Genomic DNA, 23,544 nt, shown 5'->3' with positions numbered 1-23,544 from the left:
CCCTTTCCCAGGCTTCCACTAAGGCATCCGCCGAGTTGTGAGCAACGGAGGCAGGTGGGGACCCCAGCGCTGCCTGGAACCTATCAGGATCCATTAAGCGCCTGGGGCGGTACCATCTAGTTGGCTCCATACACCCACGGCGGGGGGTGGCAAAACGGAAGACCAGCCGCAGGAGATGATGATCAGTCCATGACAGGGGCATAACAATTGGGGAGCCCCCACCAAGATCATCTAATCACCGTCCAGATAAGAAAACCAAGTCAAGGGTGTGGCCTCCCACATGAGTCGGTCCATGAATTACTTGCGTCAGGTCCATGGCCGTCATGGAAGCCATGAACTCCCGAGCTAACTCAGATGATCCTCCTAGGGATGGTAGATTGAAGTCTCCCAAAACTATAAGTTTGGGGAACTCAATCACCAACCCCGAGAGGATGTCGAGTAGCTCAGGCAGGGCTGCTGCTGCGCGACTAGGCGAAAGGTACACCAGCAGCAAGCCCAACTGCACCCCAGGACCACATCTCAAAAAGAGAGACTCACACCTGACTATCTGGGGAACGGTGGTCTCCCGCGGACACAAGGTCTCCCTAATAACTACCGCCACTCCCCCGCCCCTACCTTGAGCCCGAGGCCGGTGTAGCACCCAGAAACCTGGTGGGCAAAGATCAACCAAAGGAATACCACCCTCTGGGCCCAACCAAGTCTCCGTGATGCAAGCCAGGTCCGCATGCTCACCCTCAACCAGATCCCGGACAAGGGGAGCCTTATTAACAATGGACCTGGCATTCAGGTACACCAGCCGGAGCTCAGGTGGCTGCACATGTATTTGGAAGAGGCACTTCTGAATCTCTGTACCACTCCAGTAATGTTCTTTATATTTAAACAGTGTATTTAAGCATCTGAGGTACAGGTAGTCCAAATTAAGCAACCACATTTAGATCAGCAGTGCTATTGTTAAGTGAATCAGTCACTTAAATTGGATATTAAGCAACCAGACTATGCTTTCCTTTCCCCCGTTCTATTGCCCCTTGAATACTTACCCAGCAATACTGGCTCAAAACTGACAAAACTAGTTAGTTTCACACTTTTGGCTTTTGTGTGCCCCCTAATCACTCCCTATACTGGGATAATTAACAAGAAGAGAATTAATGTTTGCATTAGCATTCATTGAAGAAGGATTATAAGAGAGTAAGCAGACAAACAGTACACATTGAAAGGAATGTGGTTGCATCGGTAGCCACCAGCACACTAGGCAAACAGCCCAGTGCATTCCCTATTGTGTGCCTACTTACTCTCTCTTAATCCCTTCCTCTCCAGTCCCTACACTCCTCTTTGCAAAGAGAGAGGTAGAAAAGCAACAAGTCAATCACGGGATAATGTATATTGACTGTAATCCTGATCACCTGACTGAGGATGCAACAAGGGACATAAATGTGAGCATCGGTCATAAAATTATTCTTCATCACTATTGTAACTTCAAGTAGTTGCTGAATAAGGCAGTCTTTAAGCAAGGACTACCTACATTTTTCACTAGGAAGATGCAATATTAAGTTTAATATTAATCAAAGTTTAAGATTTCTTTCAAAAATTCAGTTATACAGTTAACACAATTTGCTCATGCCTTTGCTCTAATATTGCTGTTATGGATAAAGTAGATTATAAAATATTTCAGTCAGATTGCATTTTTATTCAAATCTGGTTTAGGGTTGTTACCAGACTGATAGCTCTTAATATTTCCTCTGTGCAGTAAGGAATAGAAAAGGCTACAAAACAGTATCTGAATCTTCTCCAGAAATCTAGGAGGATCACATAGTTTAAAATCAGAAACATAAATCTCTTTCTGCAGAGATGCTACAAGGATAAAGTCATAGAGTTATCTGGTAAACCCCCATGTATGAAATATATTGATCCATATAAAATAAGGGAAAATAAGTAAATCTTTAGGGAACCAAAGAGGGGCCATTCGTCTTTTTTTTTTCCAATACTTTCCCATGCTCCATTTTTGAAGTGGCTTCAGTTTGGACTTGAAAGTGATATTGCTGTTCCTTCAATCCTTCAGCAGCCTGTTAACTGCTTGCAAACAGTACTGATATATCAGGATAATCCTGGCTGTGTGCAAAGAACAACGGGATGAATAGTTTTAACTGCAAAACAACTGAAAGTAACATCATATGGCAAATGCTTTTTTTAGCAATTCAGTGCCACGCTTGGCACTCAACATTTCTTTTGAAATTAGTTTCCTTTCTTTACCTTTGCAGTGGAAGATACTCTTAGGTTTTTACTTTGGTGAAGAGAAGCATTCATCATGATTTTCAAAAATGTGGCCTTTGTGCTACTCTTCGTGATGCATGATATAATTCAGGCTTGGACACAAGTCCACCGTCATTACAATGAGTCAGGGGGCAACTAAAACAATGATTCATTGTTGATATTCACAAAAACATGACTACTTGATTGTGCTGTAGGTTTCTCTTGTCATCTCCAGCAAAGGGCCAAGTATTCTAGAGAAATTGGGCTGGGAGACGGGAACGAAGGTTCGTGCCCTCATCTGCAAAGAAATTTAATGGCTTTATCATTTTAAGGTTTCCAAAAGCCCTGCTTATTCCACTTGCACGCTTACTCCTTAATATGTATTTTTTTAGGGTATTTCTTAATCCTTCATAATGCTGCAGAGCGTATCTGTTTACAGACGTTGTACAAACATGTTGGAATTAAGCCTGGGAAATTGGCCCTTTTCTTTCAGTCCATAATACTGTACATTATGCTGGGTATGTTACGTGCAGTGCTGCTGCTGGCTTGAAAATAGAAAATATGATTGCTGAAGCAGCATGTTACAACCACCACAGTGGTTGTTGACATTGGTGCTTCAGCTCCCCTGGCACCAAGAAACCTTGCAGGTCAGCGTTTGATCCTGAAAGTTTAAATAGGCTTATCAAGAAGTAAGGTAGGAATCTAAATTTCAATACAGTTGCTGAATGCATGTCTTCTTTTTATTTTCTAGTATATGGACTGATTTATATACTAGGAATCTATTATAGACACTCTTGAACATATTTTTGCCTCTATATGTTATTCTATTTATTTCCATGTCAGAACCTAATTTCAATTTAATAGCTTCATGTGCCTTTCTGACTTTGCCTTCATATTAAAAAAAATGTTGCCATATTAAAAAGTTGGCATGAATTTCTCTCGACATGCTGTACTCTTAGCTGTTTATTAATACTTTGTTAATTCAGTGTATTATGTTTTGCTTTTTTCTAAACGTTAGCCAGTGGCACAGACTCTCTTTTAATAGCATTTTTATTAATATGCTGACCTGTTTGGATTTGCATTGAAGACTTAAAATTATTTGCGGTGCCTAAAAAATAACAAGTGATGCCATAAGTATGAATAAAGCTCCTTTTATCAAATTTGGTTGTTTTCCATTCAGCCGAGATTATTGTGAAGCTCTTTTCTTTGTCGATTGACTAGTCCTTCTATTTCTTCTGAGGATTATCTTTGTTGTCCTATCAAGTTCTCTATTTAATAACGGATGCATTTTTTATTGAAACCAGATTCTGTTCTCACAAATGTGAGAAGACACCCACTTCTTTGGTTTCCACTGAATTACTAGATTAAAATTCACTAGTTGGTCTCATATATGCCACGATTAAAGGGGGACTAAGATAAGAGATGGGCTTTTTCAGTCAGTTTCCAAAGCTTCTGTGGCCTCTCTTCTGGCTTCAGAGCTGACATTTTGCCCTGCCCTTCTAGCTCTTTGGGTAAGTGTGTGGATAAGAAGGAAAAGTAAAACCAGCTTCTTCCACAACAGACTTTTTGCCAAACTATCCTCCTTCCCACACTCCCTACCAGCTTGATAAAATACAGGTAGTCCCCTCCTTTAGTGATTTCAGTTGGTTCCTACAACTCAGTTGTTAAGCAAAGTGGTCATCAAGTGAACATGTGACTGAGAGACTGCAAAGATTGTTTAGATTAAGTTCTCTAGTACAGTGTCCTGTGCTTAAATAACTTTTTTATCTGTTTATTTTTATTTCACTTTTTATTTTATTTTTTATTTTTATTTATTGCTTGCTTGCTTGCTTGCTTGCCTGCCTGCCTCCTCACAAGGCAGAGTTTACTTAAACAAGCTATCTTTTCCTGCGCTGCTTTTCTTCACAGTCCAGGCTTCCCACAAAGCATTAACCCAAAATTAACAAGCTCAGCTCTATGGACTTAATTAGTTCATTAGAACCCCCTGGCCGCTGCTGTGCCTGAAACTGACCAGCCCTTAATCAGTTTCACACTGAAAGCTTTTGTTGTAAATGCCTGCTTTGGTTGGAAAATTAAATTTATAATTATAGTTTATTACTGTTGTATTTCCAATCATTTGCTATCCAAGGCAGTTACTAAATGAGGACTACCTCAAATGCTTTTTATCTTTACCACAATACATCGTTAGTTCATTTGCACATTTTCCTTAAAAATAAATGCCACTCAGATTTCCTTTGTCTTTTCCCTTACCTTTGTTTCAACAGATCAATAGCAATAAGTAGTTCAGGAAGCCTTTTTAAGGATCAGGATGACGATTATTTAGTGAATTTTCTGGTTATTCAGGGCTTATGGGAGTTTAAATTTCCTCATAAACAGAATATACACATTTCCTTCCATAAGCAGTTTTTCTCTTTCAGGTGGTTTCATCAAGGTCCTAATCCTCACACTGGTGGACATGACTGGATTTATTCTGGCAACTATTGGGACAGAAACTACTTCAACTTGCCCGATATCTATTAAAATGCGCTGGAAATTCTGAGCCTAACAGAAGTCTTAAATCAGTTTTCAGTGTTTTCTTTATACCTGTATTCTTAGGGGAAAAAATTAAAATTGGACAGGTTGCAACTGAATACGTTTTGGTGCTCCTGCCGCAGTGTAGCTCAAGGCTGTTCTCCCTAGAATGCAAGATGTATTTGCACATAGATTAATCACTGGTGTACTTGGGAGAGAGAGGGAGACTGCTACCCATATTTGTGAACTAAAGATCAATTACAGGTTAAATGGAAAACAAAAATGCCTTTGATTTTGACTTTCTCTTTGGTGAATAATAATTATAATAGCATATAATGAAAAACATGGCATTTCTTCTCAACCCAGTGACAAATGATCATCTGTAACAATATTCTGTGGCTTAAAGCATGAGAAAGGCATGACAATTTGGGGAAGAATTAGTCAACTTCCTGAAGCCAGTATTCCATTAATTAATAAAATACAGGATCATAGGTAATTCATTTATAATTTTATATTTTACTCTCTGCACCAAGCTACTACTACTTAACTAAAATTGGATTAATGCATAAAGTCACTTAGCAGTGTCTTTTCTATTTAGTGGGATATTTTTTATTTTCTCTTTCATGTTTTATTACCATGCTATCTTTTAAGGAATTAAGAGCCATTTAAATCTTTAAAAGTTTAATTTGAACTAAGATAAGTATTTAAAAAAAAACCTGCAGTGCACTAATATAGGCTGTCTGAATATTGTTGGGCTTCAGCCCTGGTAGCATGTTGAGCAGTCAAGAATGATGGGAGCTATGGTTCGACCTCTGGAAGGCCACACAATCCTTATCCACACAAAGAAGTGTTCTATGAGATTAAGTTTGGACATTACAAAGAAACGAGAAGCACCTGGATCTATGGTGCCACAACAAACTAGAAGAAAGAGTGTACATTTCAAAAGCCTTTGAGGGACTACTGTACAGAGCAAATTTGCCCGTTTGAGGTGCTTTAACCTTTATGAAATTATATATTTGTATAATATGGGGTACAGAAATTGCAGAGGGACTGCTGGTCTTGTATAATTTAACTATGGTTTGGAAATAGTGTTAACTGAATATTTTATTGCTATTAAATAAAGGCTTTTGCTGTCGTGACAGGTGCCGTTTGATTCTTTGCTCTCAGTAGATTACAAGCAAAATCCCTTTTTTGTCTCTTGGCCCAATGTTGGAACAACGGCATTGAGAGTGGTGTTCTGGTTCCATCTAGGGTTTTTTGTTCTGGTGTTCTGGTTCCATCTAGGGGTTTTTTTCTCATTCCTGAAACACTGTTTTCTATTTTGCTACTTCAAAGTAGATTTTTTTGTAAGTATTACTGATAAATTATATACACACAAGGCTTCAAAACTTTCCACCAATCTAATAAATGGTCTAATAATATATTTCTGCTGAAGGTGTCTGAAGTTCCATGTTTTTGCTAGCAATCATTTTTAAATTTTCAGTTTGTATAGAAAATCAACTTAAGGAAACTCCTGGTTTATAATTTTATGCTACTTGGCTACCAGTCTTAAGCCATAGGGAAAAAATGTCTTTAGATTCAGATTCATTGTACTGCTTTTATTGCTTGTACTAGTAGTTAATTTTAAATTAAAGATGCAGCTTTCCATTCTGGGGTGAAATGTTGGACAGCACCTCTTCTCAATCTGGAGGAAAAAAACATCAGCTCAGTACATTTAGCAATGGTTCCTGGACAGTACTGTAAAAATACATCATTTCTAGTATCAAGCATCAATGCTGTCACTTACCTCTCACAAAAATACATAAAAAGGCAGCATCTTTAGATTTGGTCTTGACTCGAGATAATAGTCATTGGATTTAGAATCCAACAACCCCTGGAAACATTCAGGCTTTCTCATACTGCTCAAAAGCTTGGATGAATTTATTTTACAAAGGACAAAACCCTTCATACAAGAGTGTGTAGTTCAAATTTGGATAGCCTCCAAAAGTAAACAGAGTTGCACTTCAACGGCTGCTCTTAGGTTACCCTATCCTACTATACAGGGTTTCTCAATTGTACTAAGCCATAATTCAGCTTATTAGGTTTTGGCTTAGAGTACTATGGGAATCCAGGAATGATGGCCTTTTCTGCAAACCATGGAAGAAACAAGCTATGACTTAGTATAGTTGGTGAAAATAGTCACTGATATCCACAACTTTATAATGTGGAAAATCTACTGATAGATGAAATGAAAGGATGTACTTCACTAAGCTTTAAGTAGTTTTTTTTACTATAGGTAAATGCATATACAAGGAGGGGCTTGGAACAAATCTCTGCCTGTTCTGAATTATTGGTGCAAGGAGATCTGTTTAGTCAGGGATATAACAATGCTGGTAATTGTACACAGTAGAACATATATTGTAGAGGTTCACAAGCTCCTGGTGGAATCTTATTCACATGTGTAGTTAACTATTTGCAATTTTTTATTTTTTAAATCCCATTTATATCCCGCCCTTCTCCGAAGACTCAGGGCGGCTTACAATTTAAGCACAAACCAATGTGTTTAGCAATAGCCTTCGTTCTATGTATATGCCTGCTTATTAGGGCTTTTGCCCCCCCCCCCCCAGCGGCATTATTACAAAGTCAGCTTATTGCCCCCAACAATCTGGGTCCTCATTTTACCTACCTCGGAAGGATGGAAGGCTGAGTCAACCTTGAGCCTGGTGGGATGCGAACCTGCACTAATTGCAGGCAGCTGGTGTTACTTAAGGAGGCATCAGCCCACTGCTCCACCAAGGCTCTTTAAAAATTTCCTTAGAGACATTTCTTCCAAGTGGGGAAAAGATGGGAACAAGCTGCAGACTTTTTAAAAATGTCTTATGAAGATATTAATAAATGTTTTAGTTTCACATAATACGTTGGATCCAAGGTTTGCTTCTCAGCAAGTTAGACTAATAGGAGCAGAAGAGGAGTGAAATCAGGACGCATTTTTCCTTTTAATCAGCCCATGATTACTACTCATGACTTTAAATAGGTCACTATCACTATCTTCTCATTACTGCTGTCAACCATTTATTTGTGGTAGGAACAAATTAAGTTTTATATTGTCAAAATTTTTTTATCAGTTTCAGTGAACTATACAGGCAAAATTAGGTCCACCAGTCTAGCTGATGACAGTAACAAACACTTTGTGAAAAACCATTTCTTCCATCTAACATTCATTTCAACCTACTAAACCTTAATTGTGGTTTTGGAATGCTTTGAACTTCAAAAACCACTGCTTTATAATCAAATTTCCATTGTATCTTTTTAGCCAGTGTACCACATCTTCAGTCTAATACATATATATATAAAACATACGCTACTGAATGACAAGATTCATAGTTAGCCTGAAATCAGTAATCACAAATTGTATTTTCAGGAAAAACGTACTGATTTTGAACAAGTATGGCTTGAATGTTTTGAATACAGCAAACACACACCAGTTGGACATAACCTCAATGTGCTATAAATGTGTGAGAACACTATTGCCATCAATATGGTACAGAAATATGCCATAAGCTGGGGTTTTCAGTCAATTTTACAAACAACCCTATTTCTCTCTTTTACCTGTAAGTGGCAGGAAAATCAAGCTTTCTTTATTATTACAACTTGGAAACAAGCAGATTTTCAGGGGTCTGCCATTAATTCTGATAAATAGCACTATGCATGAAAGGAAAGGAAGGCAATGATAAAAATGCACCAAAAGGGTTTGTATGTAAGTGCTGCTGTTGAAAGCTAGCTCACATGTTTGTTAATTGAAAGAAGGCAGATTTAGCCAAAGTTTTAAAAGGCTGGGAAGAGAGGCCCAAATAGAGCACTCTTCTGCAACTCAACCAAAATTTATTTCCTGCATTCAGAGCACAGCTGGAGAAGGCAGCCTGTGATATCAGGAAAAGAGTATGGCTGCTTGAATAGGTTGCAAACCAATGCACCTTCAAACCCAAGGAACATTTTAATATGATCCTTCTTGGGTTTTTAGTGAGCCATTAGAATAATGTTAAAGATGGTCTAGGACGGGTAGGCAACCTTGGCTCTTTTATGACTCATGGACTTCAACTCCCAGAATTCCTGAGCCAGCATAGCTGGCTCAGGAATTCTGGGAGTTGAAGTCCATGAATCATAAAAGAGCCGAGGTTGCCTACCCCTGGACTCTAGGAGTAGGGAAACCCTGGTTCTTGTCTCTCATTAACCCAAGTTAAGAGTTGTGGGGAAATTAGGAGGCAAGAGCATTAGGTTTGTTTGTTTCCATGAATTATATATATAAGATGAGATTTTAAGAAATTTAGTACTAATCTATTGCAGGAATCTCAACCATGGCAACTTTAAGATACAGGTGGGAAGTTGAAATCCACACATCTTAAAAGCTATCCACTGATCAGTTGTCCACTGATCCAATGGATGCTCTTGAGGTGGCTTTAGACCGTCTCTCTTGGCCCAGCCTACCTGACAGGATTCTTGTCAGAAAAATAGGAGGAGGGAGCATTACGTATGCTGCCCTGCGTTCTTTTACACAAAGTGGGGATATAAATAAAATTAGAAATGTTTTTATAACTTTCTTTCTGGAAAAGAGGCATTATCTCTAAATTCACTGTATTTTGATATTTGTTCATCTTAAAGCAGCTGCACTTGCTTGATTCCTTGCCCCTAAGAAGAGAAAAATGAAGGAACTCAACATTATACCGTGTCGGCACCCTGTCAAATCTTGTGCATCCCTGCTCCCCCTCAAAGAAAAAAAGTACCATTCAGTTGCAAAAGAAAATAAAAGCTGCTTGCTCTGCTTAACACTGATCTTTGGCTTGTGCCCTTAGAATGATATCTGGGAGTGGTTGCTACAAACCATCAAGAATATCATATGGGCAGAAGAGCAACTATACCAAGAAACATCTTATGAGCCCACTTTAGACAAATGTGTCAGGTTTCATCTCTCATCTAATCCCAACCATATTCACTGTCCATGTTGATGGGACCAGTTAGATTGAACGCTACATATCTGAAAAACACCAGGTTTGAAAGGTGTGTGTTTAAAGCATTATCAAGCTTTTAGGGCCTCTACCAAACCCTGAACATCCACTCACCGTTTTGCTATTCTGTCCTGCGTAGAGAGGCAGTTGTAAATGTGATTTCTCCTGCTATACCATAACTGCCTGCAAAAGCTGCTTTATCCCCAGCTCCTGAGCCCATCTTCCCATTCATCACATCTTCAAGAGGTATGGCAACTGAAAGAAAAACTGGAGTTGGAGGCCTGCCACTATCTTGTGCAGGGTTAAAATTGGGGTTGGCCGTTTTTGTATCTGCTGCCCTGGCGACTGGTACGGGGATTGTAGCGAACCTCCTCACAGTACCATTAGCGTCCGGCTGTGTTAGAACAGCATGGCCTGGGATAGGTTTCCAGTCCTGTTTATTCTGAACAGAAGAGCCCACTAAAATGAAAGGTGGTGCATTTCCCTTCTTCCCATCTTCCATCATCACATAAGTTGGAGAGGACACTTGTGGTGGTTGACCTTGTTGTATCATCTGCGGCTGTAGATACTGCGGTTGGTCCTTACCACTAGATATGAATAGGGTTGCTTGGGGAACAGTAGCACCAGTTCCAACAGGTGGAAGGGGTGGTGGAGGTGGTGGTGACTTACGACCTTGTTGTTTCAAATCAGTTAGACAATAGAGAGTCCACACATTAGAATATGGTGGTGGCTGTCCTGGTTCGCTTGTTGCCATGGCTATAAAATAAAAATTTAAAGAAAAATTTGCTGGCATGAAAGACCATCTACTAGGATGTATGAACTGCAGTCATAATGCATATCTTTACAAACAACTTTATGCCGCAAAGAAGCATGTTACAAAGAAGAGAGTGTAAAGGCAAAAAGTTGCACCTTGGTATGTTGAAAATAGATGGACAATAGCAATGTGCCTTGTGGTGATGAAGCTGCAGTTCAGCTTAAAAAGATGCACAGAGCACATTTTTGATTCAAATCATTCATTAATTACAAGAAATTGCCAAATTGCCAATATTCAACATGTGTGAGAGTCCTTTGTCAGCATAACATCAGTCAGTCAGATTTTACAGGCTTGCCCCACAGGTGAAGCCTTAGGGTCCTGTATGAATTCATTTTCATCAGCTCCAGTGAGTCAATGCAAAAGCTGTTGGATGATAAAACTCCAACTCAAATGATTGGCAGCTTAGGATATTAAAAAATACATCCATGACAAGCTTCAGTATCCTTTTAACCCTTCAGCATTCTCTCTTCTGTAACATGCTTTTGTTTCTTACCTACCTACCTAACATAACGTGATTCTTGGGAGATTTTGCAATCAGAGGCCAATGGATAAAAACCATTAATCATTCTCCAGCTGGGAACAGTGATGGCTTAGAAGCTTATTACAGAGGCAAGAAAATGTTTGGAAGAAGTCCAGCCAGGGAGGAAAGCTAGGCCTCCAGTTGCAACAATCCCATGTTTCTAAGTAAAAAGCAACTATTCCATCCTCTGTAGGCATCTGGAGAAGATTGGACCTAATGGGACAAGCGAAGGCAACCACCACCATTTCTTTTAAATGCAAAAACCATGTCAACGCCACAGTTGAGTCTACTATGTTTTTAAAAAATTAGTCACAGTCACCACCTCACTTTCCTCCAGCTGCCATGGGCATGTATGCAATTTTGATTCAAGCTGTGCAGTTTACTGTGAGCAAGTCTTCTGGTAGGAAAATGTAAGGCCAAGCATCTTCTATACCAGTGTTCCCTTGCTGAATTTCATCCCATGCTGCTTCTCCGTCTCTGTACAAAAAGAATATAATACAGGAACAGGAAACTAGGGCAAACTTGTGCAAAGAAAACTTTAGGACTTATTCACAATCCACTGCACATCTAGAAGGATCCCACAGGCAAAAATTTCACACATGCACATTCTGCCTGACAAGTCCTGTGGGCCTGTAACACCCCAAAACAAAAGTAAGCATCATTTACTTCAACCCTGCACTGGCATGGCTATTTGCATTTAAACAAGTAAAGTTCCAGTCCTTGAGGTACTTTCTTGGCCAAAGCTACATTGCAGGAGTGGAGAAACTTGTAGCCTTCCAGATGTTGCTGAACTGCAACACCCAACAACCCTCAGTATTAACTGTAATGGCTGGGACTGTTGGCAGTTCTAGTTCAGCTATAGCTGGAGAACTAACCCCTTTCCTGCTAATTTATTGTCAGCTCTTACCAACATAAATGCACCCAAGGAGATGGAAATGATTACTACTTACAGAGCTAAAATATTACAATCTGGAATAGGAAGGATTCAGAAATATCTTGACTTTCTTACCTGACATAATAAAACCTGGGTCAGTTGATTTCAGTTGCTCTGTAGTATCCATTCTGTCAGGGTCACATTCTGCATCATCTGCAGATGGATCTAGAATACTAGTAAACTGGCCTGAATTTAGTGAAGCCGTTAGCGGATCTAAGAGACAGGCTACTTTGTCTACAAAAGGAATGACTATCTGCTGTGGAAACTGCTCTACATAAGGTGGTGGTACAGGCTCTCCACCAGCGCTGGGGTCATCATCACCCACGGGTGTGATGTGTATGTCTGATGTGAGCTCAATTTCACTTGGGCAACCCTCTGCCTGCAACAGGTCTTTATCAAGAGGCGGTGGTGGTAGCGGCGGGGGTGGCTCTCCTTCCTGCAAGGGATCTGAGGAAGCTTGTTCTACTAGGTCAGCAGGTGGCTGCTCCCCCTGGCTGCCCGAGGTAGCTACTTCCTCCTGGACGGAGCTCTGACTTTGAGTGACTGATCCAGCCCTGAGAGAAGGTGCAGAGGTTCTGTTTTCTACTTCCTCTGGGGCAACTTCCCCTTCCTCTGGGGCAGCTTCCCCTTCCTCTGGGGCAGGCTCTGCTTCCTCTGGGGCAGGTTCTGCTTCTGCTGGGGAAGGCTCTGCTTCTGCCTCAGCAGGTTCTGCTTCTGCCTCAGCAGGTCCTGCTTCTGCTGGGGCAGGTTCTGCTTCTTCTTCAGCAGGTTCTGCTTCTGCTGGGGCAGGCTCAGGGGCAGGCTCAGGGGCAGGCTTGGGGGCAGGCTCAGGGGCAGGTTCTGGAGCAGCTGGTTGGCCAAGTGCCATCGCGGCCATTGCCTCGCTGGCAGTGAGGGACAACGTAGGAAGGGTCTGCACAGAGATGGCCACATCCTTCAACTCAGGCTCAGTACCCATCGTTTCAACATTACCTAGCATTTGTGTTGCTAGCTGAGCTGGATCGGCCGGGATATAGGCAAGTCCTGCTCCCTTGTCATCCCCAGACTTTTCTACAAATTCGTCAACAATAGATGGGAATTGAGTAGTTTTGGTGCTCAGTTCATGAGACTCTTCGCTTATCTGGTCCTCTTCTGTGTCAGTTGATTTCTCCTTCCGTTTGGGTTCATCATGAATTGGAATTGTGTCAAGATCTGGCCGAAATGCATCTCCAACATCTGCCCTTTTAGAACGGGGCATCTGTGTTGCTGCTCCTGGTCCTTCTGCCCATCTCTCCACTGCAGGAAGACAAATAGGAAATGAGTAAAAAAAAGCCTCATCAACACAAAGAAAGTGACTGACTTCCAAGTCAATTTTGGAAGTCAAATATCTACATTTTGTCTGCCACTAGGAAAAGCATGCAATAAGTGGTTAATCCAAGGCTGTACATGATTGGTGGACCCCGAGGTTACTCGGTTCATCTAACTGCACACATTGGCCTGTGGTTGCAGATGAGAAATTATCTGCAGGCTTTTGTGATAATCCATCACAAAGCCAGGCTGGCCATTTCCTATATTCAGTTTGCATATTTGTTAAATTATTCCTTTTATACACTTATAAGGCCAATCAACTCAAGCAAGGTGACTCTGGGTGGCATGGCAGAGAAGTAAACACGAACAAAAATTAAACCTCCATCATTAAAAAGAAGTCAAAATACATAAAAAACCACATGGGAAGAGATTTGATATCTAACCACCAGCTGTTCAAATGCTGTATAGAAAAGCTGTAAGCAGAAAAATAAGATGCTGCAAGTGCAAACTTTTTCCTAGAGAAGATTTTTAATGCCTATTACTAAGAGGTAGGTTGGAAAAAAAACCTTCTTTAAAAATTAGAGCAGTGTTTCTCAACCTTAGCAATTTTTAGATGTGTTGACTTGCTGGCTGCGGGATTCTGGGAGTTGAAGTCCACACCTGTCAACCTTGCTGAGGTTGAGAAATACTGACCTAGAGAGATTGCCAGTTAAGAAAAACACCACAATGTTTATATTCCATAATCTGGCATAAGGAAACCTCTTAAAGTTCTTAATGGAACATCTTTGGAGCCTCACATTCTATGTGCCCTGGAAACCTTAAAAGAGTTTTTCCATCTTGACCAACAACTTCTCACTGTGTCCTGTCATTAGAGGTTACAGATTGATCCTACATATTTATTGGACCAACCATACATTGTGCTATTGCAGAAGAGGAGGAGCTTGAAATGGTGGACTTCAGTTTTCCCCCGTGCTTTTCTATCTTTTCTGACAGTTGGTCAACAGCAATTTTAGCTTTAGTATGAAGGCTTTTAAAACTCCTCCCATTTCACTGGTTATTTCCTCCTGCAGTTTACTTCCAGATGATTATTTTTTTCTTCTAGAACTGCTTTGCCAAGGCCTGATGCCTAGCAGGGAGGCAGATGACTAAGATGGTGCTACCACAGACAAATGTGTAACAACTATTGGACAAGAAGTATAAATAAGAAATGTGTATTAATAGGAGGAGGAGGAATTGCTATAGCATATTATATAGGGTTTTGGAAACTTACCTGAGATGAGCTCAGTACAGACCTATATGGGAAAGGTGCTATAGCCAGCAACTATAGCCAGACTAATCCAAGGAATATCTTTGCTAAGGAAGAAGGGCTCTCAGTTACTGAGCAAGATTGAGATTTTCTCCTGTATTTGCAGCCCTTTGTTGAACTTTGCTCTTCCTGTGTAAATTATGCTTTACAGTTAGTTTCTCCTTTGCAATGCTTTGGATAATACACCCTTTCAGCTTTTATTTCATTTTTCTGGTGTTGGAAGTTTTGAAAAGGGATATTAGGCAAGATGGGAAAATAGCAGGTATAAATATCAAAAAGGAAGTTTATAAATGAGAGCATTTGCTGGCAATTTAGTTATATTTTTGCAAGATCCAAAACCCAGTATAGAATATCTGATGAAGAAATTAAATGAGTTTGGAGCTTTAGTGGACTTCATAATAAATAGACAGAAAAGAGCAATGCTTGTTAAAAATATGACCTCTCAGGATTATGAAATATTGACTAAAATATAGGGTTTTAAGGTGGAGAAAAAAGTGAAATACCTGGGGTTATATTGACAAATACAAATGCTAAATTCTTTCAAAATAACATTGTGCCTCTGTGATGTTATATATGTTGATGGCAGCAAGAATACTTTATGCACAAAAAGGGAAGGATACTTTGATTCCCACAATGGTTGCAAAAGTTGATGGAGTTAGCAGAGATGGCAAAATTGACTGCTTTGTTTAAAGAAAAGAATTTTGTTTTTACCTGTGTGCTTGAGGTGGAAAAATTTTATGCTTCAGGTGGAAAAATATTTCCCTGGAGACATTTAAACACAGATTGGACAAAAAAACCAGGAATTTCTCAAGAATGCTTTTGCAGTTGGAGTCTCTATCCATCCCCAGATTGCTAGGACTACAACTTCCAAAAATCTCAGCTAGCACGGCCAAAATCTACTGAGTTGGGAGAGGCTGAATTTCTTACCAATGATGGTCTGTGGCCTGTGACCCCAAGTTTAGGTTTGCCACACATTCCATATGCCTCACATTTAAGGATGGCTATCACAGCTACTTATACGCTATAACACATTTCTGGTTGGGGAAATCAGCAGCTGAAGAAAATTTACAATCCGCCTGCCAAGAAAAGGCACTGAATGCTATTTTCATGTGAAGAAAATACATCACAGGTATATGCTTTATAAATGATCCTTCCTATTTTTGCATCATTCCCAAAACACACACTGCACATTTTGAGGATGTTAAGGATTTTGGAAACCCTTCTAGAAAATAAAACCACTAGATAATCCAAAAGGTAAATAAGCAATGAATATAGCCCTGCAAAAATTGCTCAGCATTTTCTCTCTCCTTAATTTATTATTTTCTATCATTCCATTCCCCCACTCATTAAATCACTCTTCCTAATCTAATGCTTACAGCCTGGAATTGATTTGGTTAATCACCTAGAGTTGGAAGCACCAATTGAAGCAAACGAGTGATACCCAAAAAGGAAAGGTACTTTTGTTTTCAGAAGGCACTAAGTTAGTGGAGAACGAGCTATACTGGAAGCACTTGCTGAATCAACTCAAATGTTCCTAAATTAAATGACAAAGAAAAATATGAAAAAATATGCTATATAGTGTGACAAAAGGAGAACGTGTTAATATTATCAGCAAGAGGGAAATGAGAGTCCAAAAGGGGTTTTTTTTAGTTGATTCTAAACAGCTTTTGCCAACCTAGGCGTGATCCCACTATGTGGATCTTTACTTTCCAGAATTCTCAACCATCACCATAACATATTCTGACCAGAAATTTTGGACACTGAAGATAATCACATCTGGGGAATTCAATTTTAATTATATTAATTGCTTCTTTTAAAGTCCTAACTCTTAGTGAGCTCAAGGATATGCCTGTGTTTTTTCTTGGAAATATTATGGATGTGGTCTGTCATAGCGTTAATCCATCCTGGTCTCTCATCCAACTATTAACCAAAGCCAACCCTACTTAGCTTTTTCAAGGTCAGCTAGAGTCAGTTAGGTACTTCCACCTGCTATAATTCTCAATTATGGTTCAGATTTAGTCTTACTAAGGAAAAATATTGAAATCAATAAGAAAGTTTGTTATAATTCATTTAAGCTCTGCTCATTTCTATGGGTCAACTTATAAACCAGGTTCACACTGCCGACTGTCATGTTTTCTTTAATCAGGCTTCAACTTAAAATGAAGAAGTTCACAATGTCACTAAACCATTATTAGTGATTATTACAAATTACATCATGCTAAGACAGAAACATCAATGACTTGCTATCTAACCCAGCATAAGTATTGCCACGTCTAAGCCCAATTATGAGTACTTAGTTATAGCAAAGATAAATATCTTATAAACAAGATTTCAGAGTGGAAAATCATGCCTAAAATTTCAGATAGTTCTCAGTGGCTTTTGTTTGTGTGTGTGTGTGTGTTTGTGTGTGTGTTTGTGTGTGTGTGTTTGTGTGTGTGTGTGTGCGTGTGCGTGTTTGTGTGTATTTTAAACAGCCTTTACCACTGGCTGCCTTCTCAAATGTATTGGAGTTCAACTTTCATAACTGCCATCCATTGAACTAGGAGAGGATTTATAATTATAGTTCAACATATTTGAAGAGCAACAAATTGGAGAAAGTGATTTTATAATATGATGGAGCAGAACAAGATAAAGGAGAAAACATCTGGGATCAACTTAACTTGATGGCCCTCTGGTGGTGGGAGAGAGGGTTTTTGTTTTGTTTTTTGAAAAAATTATGAAGAGGGAAAAAGGCAAAGAGGCAAGGCAGCCTGCAGACATGAAGGTTAGCCAATCAAAGAATTATAAAACATTTTTTTTATTTAAGCTACTGCATTATGCAGACTATCCTGTAAAAATATCCAGAAATTTCTATCAGAAATAGAGTAAAAGACAAATTCAAGATCGCAAGTGCTATTTTTGCATGGCACAATAGACCACAAACTAGTTTAATTTGTCATATCACCATGCTATTTTTAGTTCATTTATGCTTTGTGTGTTGTGTAAATCAGAAATATTTGATTGGGTAAACTGGCTAAAAGTTGTGAGTAGGCATGCTGTGCCAAAGAGCTACCTTGAGTCACAAAGGAGCCAAATGTATTTTTGCCTGGCGTTTTGTGGGAACCAGGCAGCTGTCACCAGCACAGTAGTCAAGAAAAGAGAATACGTGCAGTGTAGAAAGCTGAGAAGTGAAGTGAGAAATGCACGACGAGATAAAAAGAAGCCCCATGGTAGGAATTATTCTCTCTCTCACCAACAATCTGCTGATTTTGCTGCCAGAATTGGTTCGCTGGCAATGGTGCTCCTTGAATTTGAATGAGAGCACTTAGGAATGAGCCAGATAAATTTTGGACAGCCATGGACCCATCTGGGAAGGGGAGTCTTGAAGATTCGTTCCCTTTGGGAGCGGTCAGAAAGTCAGGCATCCATTTCCCTTCAGCATTTTCTTTTCTAAGCATGCCTGGGTATTAACTTTCACTTTTTGAATTTATTGCTTCACTTTGCTTTTTGTCTTTAAAAGTTGACTGACTGGTTGAATGCTGACCCAACTTAACCCATTGCTGGATTTTATCTGAGTTTTTTTCCTCTTCCTTTTGATTTATGTTGTTTTGAATAATTTTTGCTTTTCTGTATGGAAACCCGGTGTGTCCTTGGAAGTGCTTTGATGTACATCGTTGTTAGGTTTTCCCCACAGGGTTTTTGTACTTTATTAACTTGCAAAATGTTTGGAGCTTATTTTTAAAAAAATTTCTTTAAACTTTGCAAATGGATTTAGTAGTTTAAATTCTTTTGGGCCTGTTTCGCAAGGGATGAGAAATTAATTTTGTAGTAATTGTATTAATCAGTATTCAACAAGGGGTTGTTAGTTTTTCTTTTCTTTTCTTATTCAATGTGCTTTTCTAGTGTTTTGCTAGGTTTTTGGTTTTTTCTATTTAAATTTTTTTGGAGTTTTGTATTTTTATTTTTTTTTTTTATTTTAATTCCATTTATATCCCGCCCTTCTCCGAAGACTCAGGGCGGCTTACAAGCTTAGCAGTAGCCTTCATTCTATGTATATGCCTGCTTATTAGGGCTTTCACACACACCCCCAAGCGGCATTATTACAAAGTCAGCTTAATTGCCCCCAACAATCTGGGTCCTCATTTTACCTACCTCGGAAGGATGGAAGGCTGAGTCAACCTTGAGCCTGGTGGGACTCGAACCTGCCCTAATTAATCATTTTTTGTTTCAGATGAATGCTTCCGGGGCCCATATAGAATCCAGGGACATTCTTGGCAAGGAAGATTTGATGTCCCTATTTTACGGCATGCCAGATACTCATCTAAATATTACTTAAAGTAAAAATATTAGTTTTCAAAAAAATGTGGGAGGGTGCATAGCAACTTCAGAGTTGCAGTCAAAATGAAAAATTCAGAACAGCTAGAGGCTTTCAAAAACTGCTTGGAAACATAGAAGAATCACAGTGCTGGATTTGCAGGGTGCTTAGCAAGGCCATCAAGTTTGATCCCCTGCACAGTGATGGAATCCAAATGAAAGCATTCTTAGCATCCTTCCCCTGTTTTAATCATCTAGCTCCCTAACTCCCAGCCAGATAACTGTGGACTGATGAGGAATATGCTAACACATATTTCCCACACTGAGACAGTACAATCTCAGACCTGGTAGCAACTTGAAATCTTTCCTTTTGCTTATTAACCCTTTCACATTCTGTCAATAAATTGTTCCAATCTTCAGGACATTCCTGGACTGCACTAAAATTACGTTCACTGCTTACCCAATCTCTCGCCTCTCATTTCCATGAACAAAAGTATTAGGCTTTGGCAAATACGCAAATCTATTGAATCAAGAATTTTACATTACTACTATTTCAAACGAAAACCCAGTTGGGTTTTTTTTAAAATCAGGTGTTTTTCTGCTATATTTAATTCACATAAATATAAGTCACCTTTGGTTTTTCAGATTTATAATCTATGGATGGATGTTATGAACGGGATGGATGGACGGAAGATTTTCAGTGTAAAAACAATGTCAGGGAGGAAAGCCTTGTCTTCCACTTTCAGTCGCAGGGTCAGAAATTACATTTACATTTTCTTTAAAATCTCCCCTCAAAAGAAACATGAAATAATGTTTAATTAAATAACATTACATTAAATAATGTGCAACCCTGGCAACAATTCATTTTTAGTACTTTAATCTCATACCTCTTATCACATGAAATTCTCTCACCAGTTCTTTAATATCCAGATTAGGATGTTCTGGAAAGAAAAGACGGAGAAAGGCAATCAATTTATAAACCTAAATCTCTGCTTGTACAAAACTGACATGCGAAACACATTTCCTATCAGAGCTAATATAAGGACACACTTGTTTGAGTGATTGTTGGTTTGCTTATATTGATGAATATTTAACCTTTTAAAACAAAAAAACAAACAAACCTTCTCGAAAAACTATCAGTTCTTTGAAATATTCAGCAGCAAACTCAGTGATGTTGGAGGGACTAGCTTTGAGAACTGCTCTGCTCACTCCTTCAAGTAGAGTCTTGAGACCATATGGGACCACCATCCTGGGCTTTGCAGTATGCATTGTTGCCAGTTGAACATGAAACTGCAAACTCACAACTGAAAGGAAAGAAAAGGGATGAAAAAGGATTGGGGCACCCCAACTTCAGCCTCTCCCAATCCAATGGCACCAGATGTGTTCAATTTTAACTGTTATAATCCTAGGGTAAGCATTGCCGGTGTTGATTATAAGATTACAGGTCTTGAATGTCCAACATATTTGGAAGGTACCAAATCAGGAAACATCAATCTAGCCTTGTAGCATTTGTGGATTCACCTTTATAGAGCTTGAAGATTTATCCTAAAGGCATTTATGAATCAAATCCGGTCAAGTTGCCTTCATGTGGATTTATATGCATCTCTTCTACTGACTACTGAATTGATTGATAGAAAAAAAGCCTGGTGCATACCAACTTTGGGTGGAAATTTGTTGTGTCATCATCCAAAAAATCATTTCAAAGGTCATAATGAGACATAAGGTAGCTCTCAAACAATCTGTTTGCTCAGATTGTCTGATTGATGTCAGAACATTATTTACAAAAGTTATATCAGATTTAAACTGAATATGTTACTTCTTGAAACTGTATATAATATTAAACAAAAGAGACAATTCAGCAGGACCAACTTCAATGGCTTTAGAATTCCACTACTATGTCTAAGTACTAAGTATTCCATTAGTACTTAAGCTTTTAGTTTGTATGCTTAGCTGGAATCTCTATCAGAATTTTAAAATCAATGTTTCACTACTTTTGGTACAATCTTATTCCCATGTTTTAGGAATAGGTGCCTACTGAATATGGCAGTAAACTGCAAGTAAATAAATGGCAAATAATTGTTAATTGCAAATAAATCAGTTAAAATATGTGAAACTGAAGTACATGGAACTCAATCAGGAGGACATTAAATAATCCAGAAAAACAACAGTGAAGTTAGGATATTAAATAAAGGTATACAATTTAAAAGGATTTGTGAGTGATGTTGTAGTTAAATCAGTTAAATCAGAAAGTGAAAAATGAGAGGAAAATGTTTGTAAAACTTAAGGCCTATGTTCTAATAAGCAAAATATGAAAAATAAAGAATGGAAAAAGCTTGATTTTTTATCATAAGAAGCAAAATATGACAATAATCACAGACCTGGTGAGATGAGTCTTATTGGAATACAGAAATCAAATGTATTCTAGAGGAAAAGCAATAGAATGAATGAGGAGAAATTGCACCGTAAGATGCTCTGTAAGTTCTTAGAAACCCAAATTAATTAATTAACTTGTGTAGAGTATCCAGATTTTAAACAGAGGAATAAATAAAAACAATACTCTTGTTGCAATCTACTATTACCTCCTTAACCAAGGAGGTGGATTATGCCTTCTAAAAGGAAACAGCAGATAGTCCAATAATAAGACATGGAACAATACTGTATAGATAGAGGATTGTAATGCCTCAGTATCTGTTGAAAGACGAATTCTGTCAAGCATGGATTTTCCAGGAAATTCCTGCTTTGTTTTGCTGAAAACTTTTTCCCTTTAAAGAGCAGTTGAAGATAAAAGAGCATCAAATGAAATTGATTTCATACTATCCAATGGGGGATAGGGAAAAGTTTGTGATAAATGAAACAGTAGCTACATTAAAGGAAAGCAATCATGTAATGTTGGAGTTTTAAGGGAAACTACAAATTAGTATACTAGTTTTCTCCTAAAAGTACAGCTGCAAATAGTTCAAGGTACTGAAAACGAAAGACAACAGAAGCCACTATGGCTACAAAAAGATTACTGGAAATCCCCCCTCCCCCAAAAAACACCACATAGGATATAAAAAAGAGGGCCAGGCTATCAAGGAGGAGAGTACAAAGCGAGCATAAAATTGTAGAGATTGAGAGGAATGACTAACTCAAAAAGTGTTGAAGTTTGACAAAGGATGTTAAAACAACAAAACAGATCACCTCAGATCTCTTTAAAATAAAAAGAAACCAAAGATGGAAAAATATTAAAAGATAATAATGAAATGACAGAATTAGTTACTTCTTATTTTGGCTCAGTCTTCTCCAGCAAGATATTATAGATTTCATCAGGCATCTTAAAGAGCAGGATGAGGACATAGAATTGAAGAATTAATAAGGCAAATGCTTCTAAGAAAGAGAAACAGGACTAAAAGAATTAAAGTATTCAATCTGACAGTAGGTTCTAAAGCAATAATAAAGCAATTTTATATATGCGGCCTGAAAATAATGCAGTAATTTTGAGAGTTTAGTCTGGATTTAATTTAATTAATTTTAATTAATTTAATTAATTTTAGTATTTTGATGGGATAACTTCATTAGCAGAGTGAGGAAATACTACAGACATAAACTTTCTTGGTTTCAGCAAAGCATTTGGCAAAATATTCCACAATATTGCAATAGCAAGCTAGTTAAGTGTGGGCCTCTGTGCTCTAAACCATGACAGAAGAAATGGTAGAAATACTTATCAAATTTCAAAATGGTAGGAAATTGGGAAGGACAGCTAATATTCAAAGAAAGATATTTCAAAATAAGCTTAGTTTGTTAAAGAAATGGACTGTAAATAAAATAATTATTTATTGAATTCATTCAATGAGAATGAATGCAAAGCTTTTCATCCAGGAAACAAATGCACAGGTACAGACAGGATAGGGAATAATTGACCTGACAATAGTGAATAGTATCTTGAAACTGTAGTTTATTAGAAAATAAATATGAGTCAGTAGAATGATGGGTCTGAAGAAAAAAAAAGCAAATGCATTTTTAGATTACATGAAAAGAAGTACAAATCACAGAAAATAAGTTTTATTCTGCACTGACTCAAAATTCTAGTTATTCTATTTTGACAAGGATGCATACAAAAAAGAATCGTTTCCAAAAAGTCAAGAGGATAAACTAGAAACAAAATCCTATAAAGGCAGATTAAAGGAACATGGAACATTAAGTAGGGCTGAATGAATAGTTGAAAAGGTCCTTTGATTTGATGAAGATTTGAGCAAAGCACTCATGCAAATCTTTTTGCTCAAACACTTCAGTGTCCTGCTTCTAACCAATGCAGCAGAGCAATAAAGGTCCTTGGCTCAGGAAAAGTAGTTCCTGTCACGTACAGTGCATGCCCAGTGCATGCCCAGAAGTTATTTCCCCTGAAGTTGATCAGATGTTTAAGGTAGACCAGCCCAATTATACTTCTGCTTATTGACAGTTGCACACCTGCATGACGCCAAGCATTTCATTGCAAGAGAATGACTGAAATTCACCAAGGCCTATAAATGTTTAGCCTTCAGAAGATGGAATAAGTGGATGGGATATGATGGCAAATTTTCAAGTACCTGAAAGGATAGGAATGTACTCTTTCATCCCTGATGATAAGACCTGGAATAGGGGGGAAAAACTTCCTACTTGTAAGAACAGTTT

At 38.6% G+C, this 23,544-nt stretch overlaps 2 protein-coding genes across 8 annotated transcripts in view; one reads left to right on the top strand and one right to left on the bottom strand.

The window, feature by feature from the left end:
• The window catches only part of OSBPL1A (oxysterol binding protein like 1A), a 67,213-nt gene extending 61,316 nt beyond the window's left edge, over positions 1-5,897 (top strand). For all 7 annotated transcript variants that reach the window (XM_083359979.1, XM_083359976.1, XM_083359981.1 and 4 more), the window contains one exon: positions 4,665-5,897. In XM_083359979.1, the coding sequence (XP_083216105.1) occupies positions 4,665-4,767 (103 nt within the window). In that variant the 3' untranslated portion in view covers positions 4,768-5,897. The remainder of the gene's footprint in view (positions 1-4,664) is intronic.
• A 402-nt stretch (positions 5,898-6,299) lies between these two features.
• Positions 6,300-20,235, bottom strand: CABYR (calcium binding tyrosine phosphorylation regulated). Its single transcript, XM_083359983.1, has 5 exons — positions 20,016-20,235; positions 19,782-19,835; positions 12,084-13,283; positions 9,855-9,995; positions 6,300-6,442 (listed from the first exon to the last, which is right to left on the bottom strand). Exons 1-4 carry the CDS (start codon positions 20,161-20,163, stop codon positions 9,862-9,864), a joined length of 1,536 nt encoding a protein of 511 aa, XP_083216109.1. The 5' UTR covers positions 20,164-20,235; the 3' UTR covers positions 6,300-6,442; positions 9,855-9,861.
• Between the last annotated feature and the right edge of the window lie 3,309 nt (positions 20,236-23,544).

The sequence above is a fragment of the Vipera ursinii genome (assembly GCF_947247035.1).
Source record: "Vipera ursinii genome assembly, chromosome: 3".
Classification (NCBI taxonomy): Eukaryota; Metazoa; Chordata; class Lepidosauria; order Squamata; family Viperidae; genus Vipera; species Vipera ursinii.
This window is presented reverse-complemented; position numbering and strand designations above follow the sequence as displayed.